The 19,714-nt window shown below is 36.3% G+C and overlaps 1 protein-coding gene across 22 annotated transcripts in view; it reads left to right on the top strand.

Annotated features, from left to right (window-relative positions):
* The window catches only part of TRDN (triadin), a 225,855-nt gene extending 207,208 nt beyond the window's left edge, over nt 1-18,647 (top strand). For 20 of the 22 annotated variants that reach the window (XM_072926827.1, XM_072926839.1, XM_072926836.1 and 17 more), the window contains one exon: nt 16,206-18,647. In XM_072926827.1, the coding sequence (XP_072782928.1) occupies nt 16,206-17,695 (1,490 nt within the window). In that variant the 3' untranslated portion in view covers nt 17,696-18,647. Of the gene's footprint in view, nt 1-978; nt 10,128-10,528; nt 13,187-16,205 lie in introns of those variants that run through there. The other 2 variants (XM_072926841.1, XM_072926842.1) reach the window with 2 other exon arrangements.
* The last annotated feature ends 1,067 nt before the right edge of the window (nt 18,648-19,714 follow it).

Genomic DNA, 19,714 nt, shown 5'->3' with positions numbered 1-19,714 from the left:
ATATGGACTAATCAATCACTTTTTAATTTACCTTGAATTAATCTTGCTGATTTTTTTCTATGTAGAAAAAATGTCCAAGGGGGGAATTTCAGCCAAATTTTGGTAGCTAGGTAAAATGAAAACTGTAGGATCTGTCCTGAAACTGATTAAATGTCATTGGACAATTTCTAATAATTGTAATTAGTTTTGAAACTCAAAATCTGTAAAGACACATCAAAAGGAGAACAAAATATCGGGTTTTATGTTAATGATGAGTTTATAAACGGCCTCTCAGAATAGTGAGATTATAATTTAAATTATGAATTCAAGAGATTCTACTTAAATGCCCAAAGGTGTAAGTTTTATCTTTCAAAACAAAACAACTTCACAGTGAAAATCTACAAGCAATTTGGTTTTTTCCACAAGAAATTCAACATCTATCCCTTGCTCTGAATTATTTTTTACTTTTGGCTATATTTGGTAATTTAATTACCTTATCTTGAGTTTATTCATTGTCTAGATTTCTTTACAATTATGAATTACTGAGATTGAATCTCAATTCCTGTCTGCCAGACATATTGAGTACAACCAAGTCACCTTCATCAGGCCCTTGACAAAATGCAGCTGTAGGTACTTTGCTTTAAAATGATAGCGACAATGATAGTTCCTTTATAGCTTTGTAGTAATTGTGCAGTCTCTAAGGGGTTAAGATAATACTCTTTCAAAGCCCTATTCAACTGGAAAACCTCAGTTTTACAGTTTCTATTTTGCAGGAGGGCATTAGGGCTTCCAAGTCACAAAATAATGCAGGTGGAGTGCAAGCTGCTTGTTCCTCTCAATTTTGCACAATTCCAGATCTATCAATACAAGAGTCATTGGTACTGACGTGAATAGACATCTATTTGATAGATCTGTTTCTGTTTCAGAAATCTCTTTATGTAAAATACTTCAAAATGGTTACTAGGTAAAATAATTACAGATTAATTTTTATGCTCCCAGGTACACCTAGTAATATATGGAGATGGCTCATTTGACTCATGCATATGCACAGCACTAAGTTTAATATTTGGAGAGATCTGCAGTTTACAGTGGAAAGATATTTCCTGCTGTCATTAAAGATCTTCTTGGTGAACATGACTTCAAATGTGGGCGCTGACACTCAACCTAAGTCTTCCTCAAAGTGTCTGAAGTCTGCGTGTCTTGGTCCACAAAAATTATTAGACCTCTCCCATTACACTTGGTAATGTGCCCAATGAGCTTGGAGTAGTTTTCTATATCAAAAGAGGATTAAAAAAGTACTACCAGAGAATAGACTAAGGGAACACTCACAGAGAGTGATCCAAGAAATAAAGGATATTTGGAAAAAAAGTAATAAAAAACTGTGTTTTTTACAATTAACTCATTAATTGATTTCTTCTTTTGTTAATCCTAAAATTTATTTGTCTAGCAAATTATTAAAGAAACACCTATGTTTTCTATAAATGCAGGACAGATTGGTGAAACTAAATATACAAGAGTCACAGCCTATGGGAAAAGTAGAAAGACTATGAAAAAATTTATTATTTAGGACACTGGTTTTGGTCCAGTAGAGAGAAGCAGTTTTGCTTAAATTTGAAAAATGAATTCAATTATTAATGTTATTTATGCCTGTTTAACAATGTGTTCATTCTTTTCCCCTTAACTGGGTCACATTAACTTAAATCACATTGCAAGAGAAGAGGGGAAAAGTACATATTAAGTATTCCCATTATACTTTGTGGAAGTAAAATTATATACAAAATGGAATTCTTCAACAGTTTTCTGAGTCAGAGATTATTTATCTTTGTTTCAGATAAATGGCCATTTCTTCAAATCCCTCTTCAGCTTTAGGAAAGTAATTGCTTTCATATTTTTTCATCAGCATAGGTTTTGTTTTTAAAAAAGTTATCAGCTGAAACCAGGCTTCCTTATATTGGAGTGAGTTAATGTTCCAAGACTATCATCAGTATAGTGAAATCCAGTGGAAAAATCCTAATTATATGGTACAATTTTTAAATCAGTGGCAGCAGATGTTGTGAAATAATTTTAAAAGACAGCCTATTGAGTTCCTACAGTTTCTTCCTGTCTTTCCTTATTTCCAGAACTGTGCAAATTCAGGGTGAAGAAGACATTCTAATTTAGCTCCATTTCTCATTATAAGTAGCGCACAGGCACAGATCTGATCTTTTCTAATCTTAAGCACTTAGAAAAGAGCATATTTTCTCCATGGTAAATCAGAGAGGAGCTTCTCCAATGGGTTACTCATCCCTTCAGAATCTGAATTGCCTCTCAGCTTTGTCACATGGCTAGAGCTAAATCCAGAAGGTAGTGCCTCCAGTGCCTGTTGTTAAGCAGCGTGAATTTGGTTCTGCCAGGGTTTGCCAGCTGATCAAGTTTATCAGACAGTTCAACACTGCCTCTTTGCTGAGCTTTTGTTGTCATAAAAGAAGTCCTGCTGTTCCCAGAAGAGGTATTGTCATTGAGGAACACAAGTGTGTGAACATAACGCTCCACAAAATCCAAAAATCCCCCAAATTTATTTAATACAGATTTCAGTTAGAATGATAACTGAAATGAAGAAAGCACTTGCATCATTCAAACACCAACTTCCATTAGCTGCTTAATTGCCTTATCATACACTGTTTCCCTCCTTTCCCTTCTCTTCTCCTCTCCTCCCCTCCTTTCTCTATCCCATGCCTTTACAATGAAATAAGTATATGGTATTAACATCCAACTACTTGGTGTACTTTCTTGTTGACACAAAAAGATCCCTGATTCCTTCTTCTTTGGTTTTATACTTTTTTTGTGCACATAAATATGTTGGTATGTAAAATTTAAACCAATCTTCAACTAATGACGGAGATTTAGAAACAATTATTTTTTTACAGTACATTGAAATTACCTTTGTTGAATGTACTGGACATAGGAATAAGTTGACAGAGACAATGTCATGTCAACATGCCTCAATTTCTTGTCCAGCACACAGTGTGTCCTACCATGACACTGTCAATGTTTATTGAGCAATAGCAAAAGAATCCAATTCAATTGTGCTGCCCACCAAAACCACTGTACTATTACTGTTGCACTGTGAAAAAATTCAGTAACTTCTGCTCCCTCTTATATATAATTTTTTTTTTAATGATTCATCCATTTGCTCCTATGTTTCAGTAATAAAATAAATCATGCCAGTACTGGACTCCTTTGAAAACTCAATGCTAGCAAAATTGTAAAGCCCGTGTACTAGATATTGCTATGCTTTGTTGGAAATGTCTGCATTACCACATATATGTTGCACTGTTACATCTTGCATGGTTTTACTGTCTAACAAAAAGAATTTTTTTAATGGCTTTTGGGGGAATGTCACTTGGGGATGTTCACACATTTATGGGAGAATTACGTGGTTTGTGTGCAGTGACCATAACATGGAATGTAACAATATTCCATAAATATACAGCTTATCCATTTAGCCTTCTTACTAGATGAGGCAAGAGCCAGTTAACAAAATGTGACTTTTTTGCCTTGAATGGTTGTTAGATGTAATCTATCACACTCAAGCTAAAGGACAAAAATAATAAATTTCACCTTCTATTGCAGAATTGGTTTTCTTAGAATAAAGATTACATTCTGTGAGCTTTGTTGTTATGTTTCAAAAACTGACTTTGACAATTGACAGATCATAACTGTTCTATACCAGTTCTGTTCCTTTATTCTTATATATATTTTTACTGTGGTGATAGTTTCCCCTCTAATGACATTAACTATAATGAGAGTGCCCTTCTAGTGCAATTGATTTGATACATTTTCATGATATTTTATACTAAGAAAGTGTTATTAGAGACCTGTACTAACGACTTTGAAATGATAATTTTTTTTTTTCTGTATTGAAACACTGATAAAGGCTGATTTCTTTTGCGTATTCAGCAAAATTTGGGGCAAATTGGGACCACAGACACCCATATGAAGCAATCTTCTGGGTGGTTTCTGTCTCACTGTTGAGCATTATTTGTGAGAAAAGGCATATTAACTCCTATAGAATAAATCTATTTTATCTTCTCCAGACCTTGCTGGAGAAGACCCCCAATGCCTGAAAAAGAGCTCTCAGTGAGAATCTGAATTCTCATGGCTATAATAACAATGTTACTGCTAGTATTTAATTCTGCTCCTCAAACATCTTTAGCCCTTTTTCATTAAATAACTTATTATCTGACAGACCCCTTGATAAAAGGGATATGAAAACTTGGATGGTCTTTGCAAAGATATGCAATTAATTGCATTGCATCACAGACACTTTGAAAGTGGCTATAGGAGCTACTTTCCATATATTCTACATTTTCTTTTGTTATTCAAGACACAAAATAAGATGCAAAAGAGGTGTCCTCATGGTATAATTGTTTTATTTTTCCTGTCTATATATTGTCTATACAATGCTAGAAAAATGTCATTTGAAGAGGATGTTTTTAGATATATAGAATTGAATTAAAGTGATCATGATGTTCCCTGTTTATTTGTAAAGGACATATAAATGTTTTCTCCTTTTTCCCATCCTTCTTCCCATTAAGCATTGTAATTTATGAGAATTACAGTACTATGACTCTATATCATAATCAATAAGAAAGGAGTTGAAAAGAATTTATTTTAAAATAAATAACATTATTTTTGACCCAAACATGTTTTGAATAACAGGTATCTATGGGCCATGTTGTGATCCTAAGAAAACAGCATTTGGTCTCCTGCAGAGGCCTTCAGCATTCAACTTTTCTATTGAAGAAATAAGATGTAATTAAATGTGATTAAATTAAGGCATAATTAAAAGTTACACAGGACCGCTGAGCACAAAGACTTACATTCTTCTTTTTAGTAATTGTGAAGGCATAATATTGTGATATTTATAAAAGATTCCACATGACTTCTCTTCCCCATCTGCCCTGTTGCTTTGTCTGGTCACTTTGTTATTCTGTAATGGTACCAATATATTAGGTAACAGGGCTGAAACTGACTGACAGGAAAAGAAGGGGAGAAACAGGGGAAGTACTCGCTTTTATTTCTGACCCTTTAGTCAGTGAAAAAATCTTTGGTTACCAAGTCAAATTGGAACAAATGTTTTTGCTGCTGTGTGGTTCAGTTTTGATTGCTGAAATTTGTTTGCACTTCATGTGCATTCCTGAGAAGCAGTCACAAATAAATGAGTGTAGTCGTTAAAGTTTTTCTTTTACTTGTAATTGCTTACCAAATAGTCATTTCTAATGCTATGATTGTCTGATTTTTTGTGTTTGTTGATTTGTTTATTTCTATTAGGACAACCTCTGAGTGAAGAAATTGGATTCAAACTAGGAAACAATTGTCACACATTCTCTGTAATTTTTCCTTAATAACTAAACTATTATTGCTAAAAGAGTTTTCTTTTTAATGAATATTTAATTTGGTGACTTGCATTAAAAACAGCTATGTAAGCCTTATAGAAAAGAGACCTTAATCATTGTAATAAAGAGGAACACCTTCAGGATTATTAAATTTTATTTTAGGATGCTTTCCTCCTTTCTGCTAAAGACCTGAAAACATCAGGATAGTGCTCTTGCCATATTCCTCACATTTCTTGAACTCAGCCCTCTGTGTGGCATGCATATCACTTAGAGATCAAGAGCACAAATAAGTTCCACTGCATATTTGTATGCTTTATTGAGTAACTGTGGAAGGTACTTAGCATTTCCACTACATAAGCCCTAAACAACTTCACACAATCTTTGAATCCAGGAGGTTCTGTTTGTTTCTTTTCTTTCTGGAACTCATTTTGGCTGTTCTTGCTCTGATTTTCATGCTGGCAAAAAATTACTTAAAGGAATACTTTTTTTTCTTTTTTTTTTTTTTTTGAGGAAAGTTCTTGCTCCTTTCACAAAGTGAACAAGAAAGAAGCAAATATCCCTTCCTCCAGCCTTTTAGAAATTAATTCATCTTAGGTACCAGATTTCCTCACATAAAGGTACAGGTTCTAATGTGTTAAAAAAGCATTATAACACTTTTCCAGCATTGAATTTTGTTTCCTCAGTAGCACTCATAAGGGGAACTTAAGTAATTATATTAATTCTCATAAACTACATCCTAAACAAAAGTATAACCCAGATAGAAGGCTTTTTTTTTTTCCTCCTTAAGCTGATAATAATGTCTATTTAACGTCTACTGTTAAACCACATTTTTCTCCTACTGTTCCTCTTTTTCTCTTTTTGGTATCATTTGCTCTGAAGATATGAGACAATACATTCAAAGTGAGAACTCTCTTCAGTTTAAAAGACACATTCTACATTCATATTGAATGTGGGAATTGCAAAGGCAGTGTGGGATGTATTTGTATTCTTATTTGCATGCCAAAATTAAAATTATTCTCTTGACTATGGTTTGTATCATAACATTGTTGCAGACACTGTTCCAAATATGTCGTTATTTTCTGAATTAATTTCTTATCTGCATGTTTTGCAGCTGAGGTTTGCTAGATAAAGCAGCCTAAGAAGGGTAACATGAAAGAGAAATTGTAAAGAAGCCATAATAAAAAGTGTAATACTGAAACTATTTCATCCTGTATAGCTTTACTATATGGGCAGCTGATTTTATTTTACCTAAAAAGTTTGAATATGATAGATACAGAAAATTCAGTTTCTAAAAAGTATGAAATTCATCGGCCATAAAAAAAAGAAATATGAGGTACCAGAAAATATGGAAACTTGCAGTATGTCTATTTCAAAGCTCTGATTGTTTAATTGGCTAAAATATAAAAGATCCATTCCATCGTGGAATGATGATGAAATTTGCTTTTAAAAGTGAGTAGTTTTGCACTGAGAGAATTAATAAGACACAATTTATGAAGATGGTATCAGAAAAAAGACTTTTTTAATAGTTTGACTATTTCCAAAACCTGAAAATTATATCTTTTTCTACCTACATTTGGAAGCATAACACTTTGTTTATCAAATCTTGTACTCTTATAAGTAGCCACTAGATCACACATACACTACAACATATCAAAATAGTTCAATCTTTTACCAAGGGATTTTGCTTAATTTTTAAATCAGGTATAAACATTGCCTTAGTATTAGGATAAATTCATCAAGCACTGTGCCTTTAGTTTGTCTAACTCTCAAAAGAACATTTGAAAAAAATGGGGACTTTTCAGAATGAAATATTTCAGATTAATTCCAAGGAAAATCCAGTTTAAAGTAATTAATACAAACTTTTTTTCATATTTGTAGATTGTTGAAAAAAAACCACAAAAGTTTTTTTACAAAGCACATGGATTGAGATAAAGAGTTTAATAGATAAAACAAAAAGCCATATGCTCAAGCAAAGCAAAGCAAGGAATTCATTCACTCCTTTCCATAGACAGGTGGGCATTCAACCATCTGCAAGAAAATAGAGCTCCGTCATGCATGACCATTGCTTAGGTAAACAAATGCCATCACTCCAAATGTCCTCCCCTCCTTTCTTCCCACAGCTGTATCAGCTGAGCACGATGCCATATGATATGGAAAATTCCTGTGGTCAGTTGGGGTCAGCTGTCCCAGCTGTGTCCCCCCTTACTCCTTGTGCGTGCACCACCCCTTCTCTGGTGGGGTGGGGTGAAAGGCACAAAGGCCTTGATTGAGTTAGTCCTGCTCAGCAGGAACTAAACTGTTCCTGAATTACCAACATTTATTCCAGAATAAAGCCAAAACAATGTCCTATATTACCTACTACAGAGGAAACAAAATCTACCTCAGCCAAAACCAGCACATCCTGGAAGAAACATGATTGTTTTTTCCTCCTTACCTTAAACCTGTTTTACATATCCTGCCTTTTCTAGTTCTTTGTTCTTACTCCTATTCAATTTATACTCTTTATCCTATCTTGCTTCTAATCTTCAGGCAGAGAAATAAATAAAATACCCTGTTGTTGGGTGAGGGTTTTGAGCAGTTTTGGGGGTATTTGGTGATCTCTGCCAAAAAAAAAAAAGAAAAAAGATTTTATATATATAGCCTGCAGCAAATTTCAGTGCTGAAAGTTTCACTAATTGGAAACAAATTATGTTAGTCTTATGAAAACAATTAGCAGGAAAACTTAACAAAATTCATTACTACCATCCCTATTTCTCCTGAACTTCCTCTTTATGCAACATTTTTCTGATGTTTTCTAAACATAGATAAGTAATATGCTATACAAACATTTAAATATCACTTCATCATATTGAAATCAACATGAGTACATACCAGCCAAAAAACTGGTATCACTTCACAAACACTGCAGATAGAAATAACACAACATAGCATTAATATTCCAAATAAACAATTATAAAGTGATATTTAGCATTACGCATTCCAAGTAAGCATGATGCCTAATATTTTTTGAAATAATTCATTTCTATCTCTTTTTTTTTCCCAATTTAGATTATGGGGCACATAATTATTTTGTAGCTGATGACTGAGCCGCAAAAATCTTAAAGTTTGCCCTTTCCTTTCCTCTTCATGAATTTAGTGGCTTTTAACAATAGATTATACATGAGGTTTCCAAATGGAACATTGCAGCAATTACTTCTACTAGTGGTTTTAGAATAATGATCAGGTAACACCTCTGGAAAACACTGTGGTGTCAGGCATGCTATAATTGCAATATATAAATAACCTAACCATATTTAAAATACTTGCAAGTATGTATGTGTACGTTAGTCTTTTACAGAACTTTGCAAATACATGGGAAGGAAAAAGAGGCACATTTTTGCATTCTGATGGCATGTAAATCAAAGAGGGGGTAAGAATTTTTTTCACCCACAAGTAAAATATTTATTTTTATTTGTTTGGGCTAGAAAGTGCATGGTGCCTTGCTTGCCTTCTTCATGAAGAAGACTGTAATTTACTTTTTGTATTTTCATTTTTTGTATCCATAAAAGAACAACACACAAATAGTTTCCCTTTAACAGTAAAAGGTGAATTTGTAACTGGCATTTTTCTTCCTTTAAGGAATTTATCTTTGGCAATCTTGCATCCACTGGGACTAAATTTTAGGGGATTTTGTGTTTGTGAGATTTTTTTGGAAATAATATGATTGAAAAATCTCTGACCAAGTATTTTGGTAGGACAATACCAGTTTTAATCATACTGGGTTTTGTGGCAGTACATTGTTTTTAGTTAATTTTACTCATAAAAGTTACCTTAGTTCAAGATGGAAAAAGTCTATTTGTTGTCATTTTATCTCAGAAACTTTCTGGTTCTGCCCAAGTGTGTACATAGAAAGGTCAGTGGTGGAGGACGTAGCACATTCACCCAATCCATGGCTTGTCAAGCCTCACAGGAGAACCTTGGTCTGACACATTTGGGCTGTGAACTCTAATCAGGGGAGTTGCTTTATCTCTGTTTTCTAGAAAAAGTTGAGATCCATCGAAAAGCACTGAGAATTTGGGGGAAAAAATAATTTCCATTCTTAAACTTAGTAAAAAAGCAGTAAAAGCAGTAAGTCATTAGATCCAGAAGGATCTAATTTCCAATTTTATTTTAAAGTGTGCTTTTAGACAAAAAATAACTTAACCTTTGCATGAGTCAAACAAGAAAACCACAGAGGATAATACAAATGAATTGAATATACCAGCATTCCTGACCCACCGCTCTGTTTCCCACCATTTAATGGGACTTGGAAGTCAATAAATAAATCCTGCACCCTAGTTTATAATGCAGGGAGCCCTATTGTCCATCTCAGTTTAGAACTGTAGCAGGGAACAGCTATTTTTTTTATAGGGGATGAATAGCAGGGGAAAGAAAAAGACATTTCAATTCAATGAAAACTAACTTGTTTCTGATGCCAACATTCCTCCAGTCATTTTCCCAAACACCTAACTGATTAATAGTTATCTTTTAAAATCTTATCAATGTTAATCTCACAGTGCAAAACTCAGCTTTTGAAGCAAATTAGATCAATTCCATCTGTGCTGAAGTATGTGTTCTTGAAAGCTTTTAAAACATGATGGAAAGTATGACTACGTACATAGTACTTAAAAATTAAAAGGGAGAAAACATCCATGACTGTGAAAGGTCAGAAAGTAGGTACAGTCATTTATGATCCCTTTATTCACAATAAAAGATAATTCACCTGAAGTCTAATAAAATATATATAAGTTAGATATGAATTAACTATGAGTTTTTCTGAAATTCTTCAATGTATTTGAAAGTCACTGTGAAATATAAAACCCAAAAAATATATGCGTGAGTTTTGGGGGCTTACATCCAGTTATCCCAAAATGCAAGTGTTCTGGGAGAAGTAGGACTATAACTCTGAGAAAAATTATGTATTTAAATATGAAATTGTCCATAATTTCTCATACAAGATCTCTAATTGAGCTTTTTAGCTAAAATCTTGTTGATATGTGAAACCTGGCTTGTGATCACACTAGAGATTTTTGATGTTATAACTGACTTACGGGGAATAAAACAATACAGATGTTTTCAAAAGAACATGGAATAGACTCATGGCCCCAGTTTGGAAACCATAAACATTAATCATCTCTTCCTTGTTTTCCTAGCTCCTGTACGCTACTTTCAATGTGTCTTCCTAAATGGACCTAATGGATTTGGGCTGCAATTTCCTATTAATCCCCCTTCAAACAAGGAAGAAAAGACTCACTCAAAGACTTCCAAGAGAAAGACAAGGAAACCGGGGCAGTAGAGAGACTGAGTCCTGTGATCACTGACATTTTGCACTTTATCTTTTCTGCTGAGGTCCATAATAGCTACAGTGGTACTTGTCATTGCAAGAACGTGATCCACTTGCACGCATGTACCTGGAAATATTTCCATGGAGCAGCGGCAGAACAAGCAGTAATGAATGGTGTTTAACAAAGATAGAAATGTAAAAGTGCCCAGTTTCTCATGGAAAGGCTGCAATGCTAACAAGGCATTGATATGACTGTGTGTGTGAGCATGTGCGTGTGTTTTCATGCCTCTTTCGTTCTTGTTTTTCTTTACCTACATGCTCAGCATTGAAGTGAGTCTGTTTTCCATTTAATCTTATCTAAGGAGTGAAAGGTTGAATGTAGCTCTTATATCAGCAAGATTGCAAGACTAGCTGCAATCCTAAACCATTTCTTCTTAATGTTCAATCAAATTGCTGACAGGAAAATGCCTCACTAAGTCATGAAAATGTGCTCTGTGACTGGTGCTATTTTTATGTCTCATTGACCAGTGTAGCCTGAAGCTCACACTTGCTTGGAGCAGCTCAATACGTGATCAGTAGGTTGACTCCGCAAGTGATGTTAATGAATATTTCTATTTAACCTGAAACTGTAAATGGACTGTTTGCCCTGCCTGTTGGTGAAATACAAGCTCTTCTCTTTCTGAGGCCCTAAGTGAGAAGAGAAAGTGAAACCACTTGGCAAAGATTGGGAAAACCACTGTTTTACTGACATGAAAGTCTGAAGAAACAAATGAAGTAACTACAGTGCTTCCACTTTTCTTTTGTGGCTCAATCAGATTGTTTTGTAGCAAAAGCCATGTAAATGGACAACATACCAGCCAACAATTTGCTATTAGCTTAAGCCAGATGAAAAGCTAGGATGTGAGATGCCATTTGCGAAGCTAAAGCAACCAAATTTGCAGTAATTATGTGAATTTGATGCTATCTCAAATCAGTGAACACAAACAAAAACCAAAACCAAACCCAAACAAAAAAAGAATCAGAAAAAAATTAGACATAAACACATGAAATAATCCAGGTTTCTCATTTTACTAGATGAAATGAAAGAACTTCCTCACAGCACACTACTGTAAATGGCTTACAGTAAAACTGACAGTAGATGTGCTTGTCCTCAACAAAGAAGTTTTTGCCCTAAAAAAAAGACAAGATGGCATTTGATCTCTTTAAAGGCACATGAATGAAAATTGGCATCTCACCAGTATATGTCTGGCAATGTAAATAATGCATTTTTTCAAGCTGCTATTTGTTTGCATTTCCTTACTATACTTTTTGCATTTAATCTGGGAAATATACAGCAGTGACCTTAGTTATGTCACTGCCTGCTGAAGCAACATGATCCTCTTTGTGCAAACCTACTACTTGTAGAGTCTGAACATGCCAAGAACTTTGGCATGTATATCACTTTTTTATTTTTAGTATAGACCAAGATAGCATTGGCCTTGTCCCTCTTATTACACTCTCCCTGCCCATCCATCTTACTTTAATCAAATAATTGACTCATTTGAGTTTTGGACAACTGATTCTTTGACAGAATACTGCAATTCAGAAAGCTTTGCTGTTACACTGCTAGGTCCAGTTGGTATTTTCTGATTACTGGTCATGGCCTTCCATGAACTGGATCCTTAGTCTTAATGTGCTCTGATATTGCACAGGTCATGTGCTGCAAAACCTGTCATTGCAACAAGCAGTTTAGGCAGTGGTGACCAGAAGGAGGTAGGAACAGGTCCTGCTCTAGAAGTAGCTATTCCGATGTAGAATCACACCATAGCTATGAGTGTTCATGGTGAAGGTCCCCACAGACCCCTGTGAGATCTGCTCTGAAGCTAGTGCTGCCAGCAGGGAATTTTTTGACGGCAGGATTATGATCTTCAATTTTCTTTTGGTGTCTCTTTTTATATTTCCACCAACTTTTTCCTTCCCAATTTGTGATTTTGTATATATTATAATGGATGTTATTGCCCTAGGTTTTTACTGTGAAAGCTGTCTTAAAAATGAGATTTTAACTTTCTGAAAAATCTGTTAATTCAAGATTTTATCTAATGCAAATAGTCAGGGCAAAAAATTATATACAACAAGCCTTTATTTTTCATATTCTTTTGGATTTTTTTTTCATTATAGTTAGCCTTAATCCTTCCTTCCTGTCTGAGATGGGAGATAGCAAGAATTTGTTCTGGATCTCATTTCCATAATGTTTCAATTAGGTATGTCTGAATTTTAGATATCTGAAAGCTTTGGAAAATAAATATAATTACATAAGTGATGTAAAATCGGTCTTTTAATTTTGTTTCCTAATCTAAGTCACTACCTGGAAAAACAGAAAAAGCAGGTCCACTCACAGAGAGGCAAGCATTTTTCTCTTTAAATTCACCGGATAACTTAAAAAAATTTCCTGGTTTGCATGGTTTTACTCAAACTAGCCTGAAATATTGCACAAACTTTTGCTGATTGTTATACATTTTGGAAAATAAAAAATATAAACCCTGCTTCAGTGGCTGTGATATGTTGTTCTGTGAATTGAAAAGTATAGGACAAGGGTTTACATATGCAAGCTTTAGAAACCTTCTGATTATAAAGATGAATTTAGACTGAAAAAATTACTAACCCAGCATTATGTTTACTCCTAATGGGCTTTTAGCAATACTTAGCCAGCTTTTTTACACACTTTATTGATTACACTCTGACATATGGAAAGCTAAGTGGTTGCCACAGTCATTCCAGGTAGGACTTCATCTACACCAAATCATTTATGTTCATCAAAGTGCTTATTTATAATACATCTGCACAACCAGTACAGACAAAGATGTGATCTTCAATGACAAGTTAATAGTTCAAACAATTAAAATGGCCATGAAGAAACTGAGAGTGCAAAAAATGGTGAGATTCCCTACTCCCACATCCCACAGGAACTACAGCTTCTCTATATCAGCAGTGGTTAAAGCAGATGATGTGGTGTGAGAAACAGACTAGAGCCTGGAGGTGAGACAGCTGCAGTTGCTCAGCTCTGCACTGGAGTTCAAGAGTCCTTTGCCCTGCAGAGTTTGGCGAGCCATCCCATGAGAAGTGTGTCACTCAACAGTTTGCCTGTGCAATTTTTTCTGAGGTGCTAAAATCCTGATGAGGTCAATAGGAGTGGCCAATTTCCAGCAAGACCAGTGAGACACATTTTATACTACTGCCCAACCCAGAGCTGTTTGCTTTTGCTGGTGCATCCCTCAGTCCCCATTCCCAGCCCTCAGTCCAGTTTCACACTTCTACCCATGTCACAGCTGGAGTCCAGTTTCATCCATTTTAAATCCTTCCAGCAAAACTGAGCTTTTCTCAATGGCTCATTTCTATAGCACCAGTGAGTGAGGGAGTGCTCAGAAAGTCTGGATAAGAAGATTTAGTCAGGTGCCCAGGTGCTGGTGGGGGCTGCAGGGTGACTTCTGTGAGGAGCAGCCCTGGCCTGGACACAGACAGCTCCAAGGCACCCAGCTCAGGGCACAGCTGAGCCCTGCTGCCATGATGGTGATGCCTCAGGGAAAGCATTTGTAAGGAAGGTTTGGAAATGACACAAAGAGAGAGGAGGAACAAAGAATAAGAAGCAGAAGGTGGAGCACCAAGATCAAAAGATGAGAAGGAAAAGGAGCTGCTCCACACCAGGGCAGAAGTTTTCCTGCAGCCTGCGAAACACCCACACCAGAGAAGGCTGAAAGTCTGAGAGGGACAAAGCAGTGAAGAGGAACAACCGTGGGCCAACCATTACTGTCAGAGACTGGTGTGAAGGAGTGACTTTAAGCTTTAAGAGAAAGGGGGAGGAAAGATTAATTTACTGTTTGCCTTTCTGTTTCCCACTATCCAAATAATGAAATTATGCATTTTTGTGAGCTTATTTTTCCTGAGTCTTCTTTGTTCACAATGGTAATTAGTAAACATTCTGCCAGTTTGACAGTAATTAGTAAACATTCTTTAGCTTGACCCATGAGCTTCCTCATTCTCGTTCTTCCTATTTCCTCTCCCTGAGGGCAAGAGTGAGCAGCAGAGTGGAGGTTCAGCTCTTAACCAAGGCTGACCCACCACAGCTAGTTGTTACACAGGGCCTATGCATGTCCTACTAAAAGTCAACAAAATGCTATTTGTCTCACACTTGGGGTCACCACTTAGAACACAATACAGAACATATGTAAATTGTACATTGCCACAAAAATCTATCTCACCAATCCCCAACTCTAGAACTTCGCAGCTAGAATTTTTTTATACACAGCAACTGACTGCTTAGTGTAGTTTTGGTTTTTTGCCTAATTCTCCAAGATAAATACCCTAGGACAACATAATAGAAGTGCAGTAAGCAGTTTGAGAGAGATGTCTTTATCTACTAGGACACAGGTACTCAGGAGAGCAGCTGAAACACTTTTCCCTTTCCTAGCTTAAAACTTTTCTTCCACCACTCAGTATAGTAATAAATGAGAGACTTACTCCCTTAGGGACAACATGGTCATTTGAGCTGCTTTGAACTTAAGACATTCAGCATCTGACTGCCCTCAGTTATGTGCCATTTGCAGCAATTCTTTCCAGGGATTGAAGATTTTGGAAGCCAAGAAAAAATTGAAATTATTACATGAATATCAGTGTTGAAAGCGAAGACGTGCGGGGCTGGTAACTGATGAAATAAAAGGAAATACAAAATGTTTTATGAGGGCTCCTAGGCAGAAACCACACATTAAAGTAGTATTTGCTAAATATTCATCTTAAAGGAAGTGAAATTTCTGCCATCTTTTAGTTTTCCAGAAGTAAGAATTACAAATGCAATTGAAAATATGAAACCCGTATTATTTATACACCTGAAAAGGTCATTAGATATCTAGCTTTCATACTATCCATTTATCCTGAATGAAGTTCTCCAGAAATGCCCAATTAGTCAAATACATAAGGATTATACATATTATTCACCTATGGGCAAAACAGGGTATACCTCCCAACACTGAATTCTTAGTCATTTGATTAAACAACAAAATAACCTTACTTTTTTTTTTTATTTTCTCTCAGTTTATGGGTCTTTGTGTCTGCATGTAATTTGTGATATGTACTCCACAGAACAGTTTGTTCTGAAATCCTCACATCTCAAGAATTGTGTTAATGTTGTAAATACTTATCACACTGAAGAAGAGTTTTCTTCAGTTTTCAGTTTTGTCCTTTATTATGATAGATATTAGTACAATTTTTAGAATACATTTTATTTTGCCTGGTCCAAAAGCCTAGCAATTCGTTCAGTAATGCTTCCTTTGGGAAAAGTATTGTAAAAATTGCACTTTCCAGATACCACTTGTATTACACAGCTCTTTTACCAATACTCAAAAGATAAAATTAGTTTACAACTTTCAGCGTTTTTCTTCAGCTGAGTTGCTTATTCCCAAAGGGAAAAATATGTTCTTGCTCAAATAGTGGCTCCTGTGTTCCCTTTGGCTTGATTCTTGCTCTGTATTAAGAAAAACCTAAGTTGTTCCATTTTTCTTCTCCACCCATTACAGGAAAAGACCGAATTCAAAATCGTTTAAGGAACCTGAAGGTGCACAAATCCATGGGACCTGACAAGATACAACCATGGGTACTGAAAGAACTGGCTGAGGAAGTGGCTATGCCACTATCCAACATATTTGAGAAGTCATGGCGATTTAGTGGCGTTCCCACTGACTGGGAAAGGGGAAACATAATACCCATTTTTAAAAAGAGAGATAAGGAAGAACCAGGGAGCGACAGGTCAGTCAGTCTCACCTCAGTGTCTGGCAAGATCATGGAGCAGCTCCTCCTGGAAACTCTGCTAAGGCATATGGAAACTAATGAAATGATTGCTAACAGCCAACATGGCATCACTAAAGTCAAATCTTGCCTGACAAATTTCTTGGCCATCTACCATAGTGTTACGGCAGTGGTGGACGAGGGAAGGGCAACAGGCATCATCTCCCTGGACTTGAACAAAGGCACTGTCCCACATGACATCTATGTCTCTAAAATGGAGAGACGTGGATCTGATGAGTGGGCCACTGGGTGGATAAAGAATTGGCTAGATGATCATGCTCAAAGTGTTGAAGTCAGTGGTGCAATGTCCAAATGGAAAGCGGTGCCAAGTGGTGTTCCCCAGGGGTCTGTATTGGGACTGGTGCTTTTTAACATCTTTATTGGTGACATGGACAATGGGTTTCAGTGCACTCTCAGTGAGTTCACTGACGACACCCAAGTGTGTGATGCGGTCAACACAATGGAGGGAAGAAATAACACCCAGAGAGACCTTGTCAGGCTTGAGAGGTGGGCCCAGGTCATCTTGATGAAGTTCAACAATGCCAAGTGTGAGGTCCTGCACTTGGTTTGGGGCAGTCCCAAAAACAACATTAGGCTGGGCAGAGAATGGAAAGAGACTAGTGCTGGGGAGAAGGACTTAGGGTTGCTAGCAGATGAAAAGCTCGACATGACTCAGCAATGTGTGCTAGAAGTGAAAAAAGCCATCTGTATCCTGGGCTGCATCAAAAGCAGCATGGCCAGCACATCAAAGGAGGTAATTTTGAGCCTTTACTCTTCTCTGGTGAGACCCCACCTGGACTATTGTGTACAGGACTGGGAACCCCAACACAAGAAAGATGTTGACATGTTGGAGCAAGTCCAGAAGGGAGTCATTAAGTTGACCACAGGGCTGGAGCACATCTCCTATGAAGATAGGCTGAGAGACATGGGGCAGTTCAGCCTGGAGAAAAGAAGGCTTCGGGGATACCTAATAACAGTCTTCCAATATCTAACTGGGGCCTGCAAGAGAGCTAAAGGACTTTTCACAACAGCATGTAGTGACAGGACAAGGGAGAATGGCTTTAAGCTGAAGGAGGTTGGGTTTAGTTTAGACATTAGAGAGAAAGTTTTTACTGTGAGGGTGGTGAGGCTCTGGAACAGGTTGCCCAGAGAGGTTGTGGACTCTCCATCCCTGGAGGTGTTCAAGGCCAGGTTGGATAGGACTTTGAGATACCTGGTCTAGTGGAAGGTGTCCCTGCCCATGGCAGAAGGGTTGGAACTAGATGATCTTTAAGATGATCCTTTTCAACCCTAACCATTCTATCATTCTGGAATTCTAAAGTATACTCTGCCAACAGGCATACTCCTTCCCAGATTTGATTTTTCCTGAAATGTTCTATTCATTTTCTTTCAGAATACCTAATGGTAATAAGCATACCCATGTCTTAAGCCTTTGGGGTTTGTCTCAGTCACCAATAAAATTGTATTAGATAGTATGGCTGGTGGCTTAAACAGCAAACCACTGAATTTGGGTAGTAGCAGAGATAATAAGACGTTTCTACCTGTGAAGTGTGATATTTGCTTTCATAATTCGATTTTTTTTTTCATTTTTTGTGCTAAATTTTGCTCAGAATTTAATTTGTTCTTCCATTAATCCCATGTTAAGCTCCAGCTACAAGAAAAAGAAATCTTCTTTGAAACTGATTCACCAAACTGAAAAAGAGTAACAGAATGATAGAAAGTAACAGAAACATTTAATTCAACTGCTTTTTTATTTCTAAAGAGAGGTATTACAAAATGGAGGTCTTTTTGGTTTTGAGCCTGTCAAAGAAATGGGAAAATAAAGCTGCTAACATTAAAACTCCAGGCATACTTTCCAGCTGAATGGCAAAGATATAAATGCACATTTATCATGCAACCCAACTTCTATGGAGCTTCTTTTCCTTCAGAAAATAGATAATGAAAAGGAGAAGTCTTGAGTATCATGTTGTAAAAATAGGGTTTAGAAGAAGCGTTTCAGTGAAGAACATGCATGAAGACAACTTGATGACAACCTTCCATACGCCTTTCTAAACTGCATCTTCCTGCCAAAGCCATGCAGCCAGCCTTTCCCAAAACAGCTGAGTCTCCTTCGCTTTGATGTGAGTGTGTATAAGTCTGCCTTGAGAAAATATGAATAAATCACTACTGCTTGATGGCTTGATGGCTTTTTTTGAGTGTGAAAGTCAATACAGTGTTCTGCTGTCTTACACATATAAGTGATTACACAGATATACTAGCATACCTATGTTCCAACTGGAATGACATGTTCTCAAATTAGTAAACTAGAGCAGAAGCTGGAGTGATGAGTCAAATAACATCAAGAGTTCTTTTAATTTCACAAAAAATGTAAAAAAATAGTTGAAGATAAAAACTAAAATACCCATTTTTCTAAGACTTTAAGACCCTTACTGCTTAAATCATACAAATCATACAAATTTAGTTTATTGCCAAGAGTGTTTTTTCCTATTAATACCTTGCCAAGTGATTTATCATCTCTGGGCAGATGTAATAGAAGGGAATAGAATCCTACAGATTACAGGGAGATTTGGATTCAGCTCTGAATTCACTCATTTTTAACTGATTGATCATTTAGCTAATTATTTTGGAATCTTCCCCAAAGACTAGAAGAGAAAATTGAAGTACCAAAGCATTTTGTCATGTGTTTATTTTCAAAACAAAAGCCGAAAAGGCATTTAGAAAATTAGTACCAGTAACAGTGAGGTTATTAAATGCTAAATGTCATGAAAATGAAACATCTGGGTGCTTCAGCTTCCAGAAAATAAAGCCAGCAGCATGACTCTAATTTGCCCAAAAGTTAATGAGTTAAAGGGACAAATAGTTTAGCATTTTCAGCTGATAGGAATTCTGTTGATGTCCTATAGTTTCAGTGGATTACAATTAGTGAAAATGACAAGTCAATGTAATCAAGGGCAAGAATACTTCAGAATTATTCCAGGTATGGGAGACCATTTCACGTATTCATGGCGATATTTAGCAGATTTATCTGTTTGTGGGCAGCTGTGTCATGAACAGGAGCGATTTGCAGACTACAGTGAAAAGGATTTCTGCAACGTAGTGGACAAATTCCCTAAAAAAAAATTCACAGAAACAGATCAGTTAACAAGATCAGGTATGATCCCATTTGACAGCTATCACCCTTCATACTGAGACCTCTTCTATGAAGGGGTCTTTTATCACATGCAATCATTGTCATTCTTTT

This window comes from Taeniopygia guttata, chromosome 3, assembly GCF_048771995.1.
Source record: "Taeniopygia guttata chromosome 3, bTaeGut7.mat, whole genome shotgun sequence".
In the NCBI taxonomy this organism is placed as follows: Eukaryota; Metazoa; Chordata; class Aves; order Passeriformes; family Estrildidae; genus Taeniopygia; species Taeniopygia guttata.
This window is presented reverse-complemented; position numbering and strand designations above follow the sequence as displayed.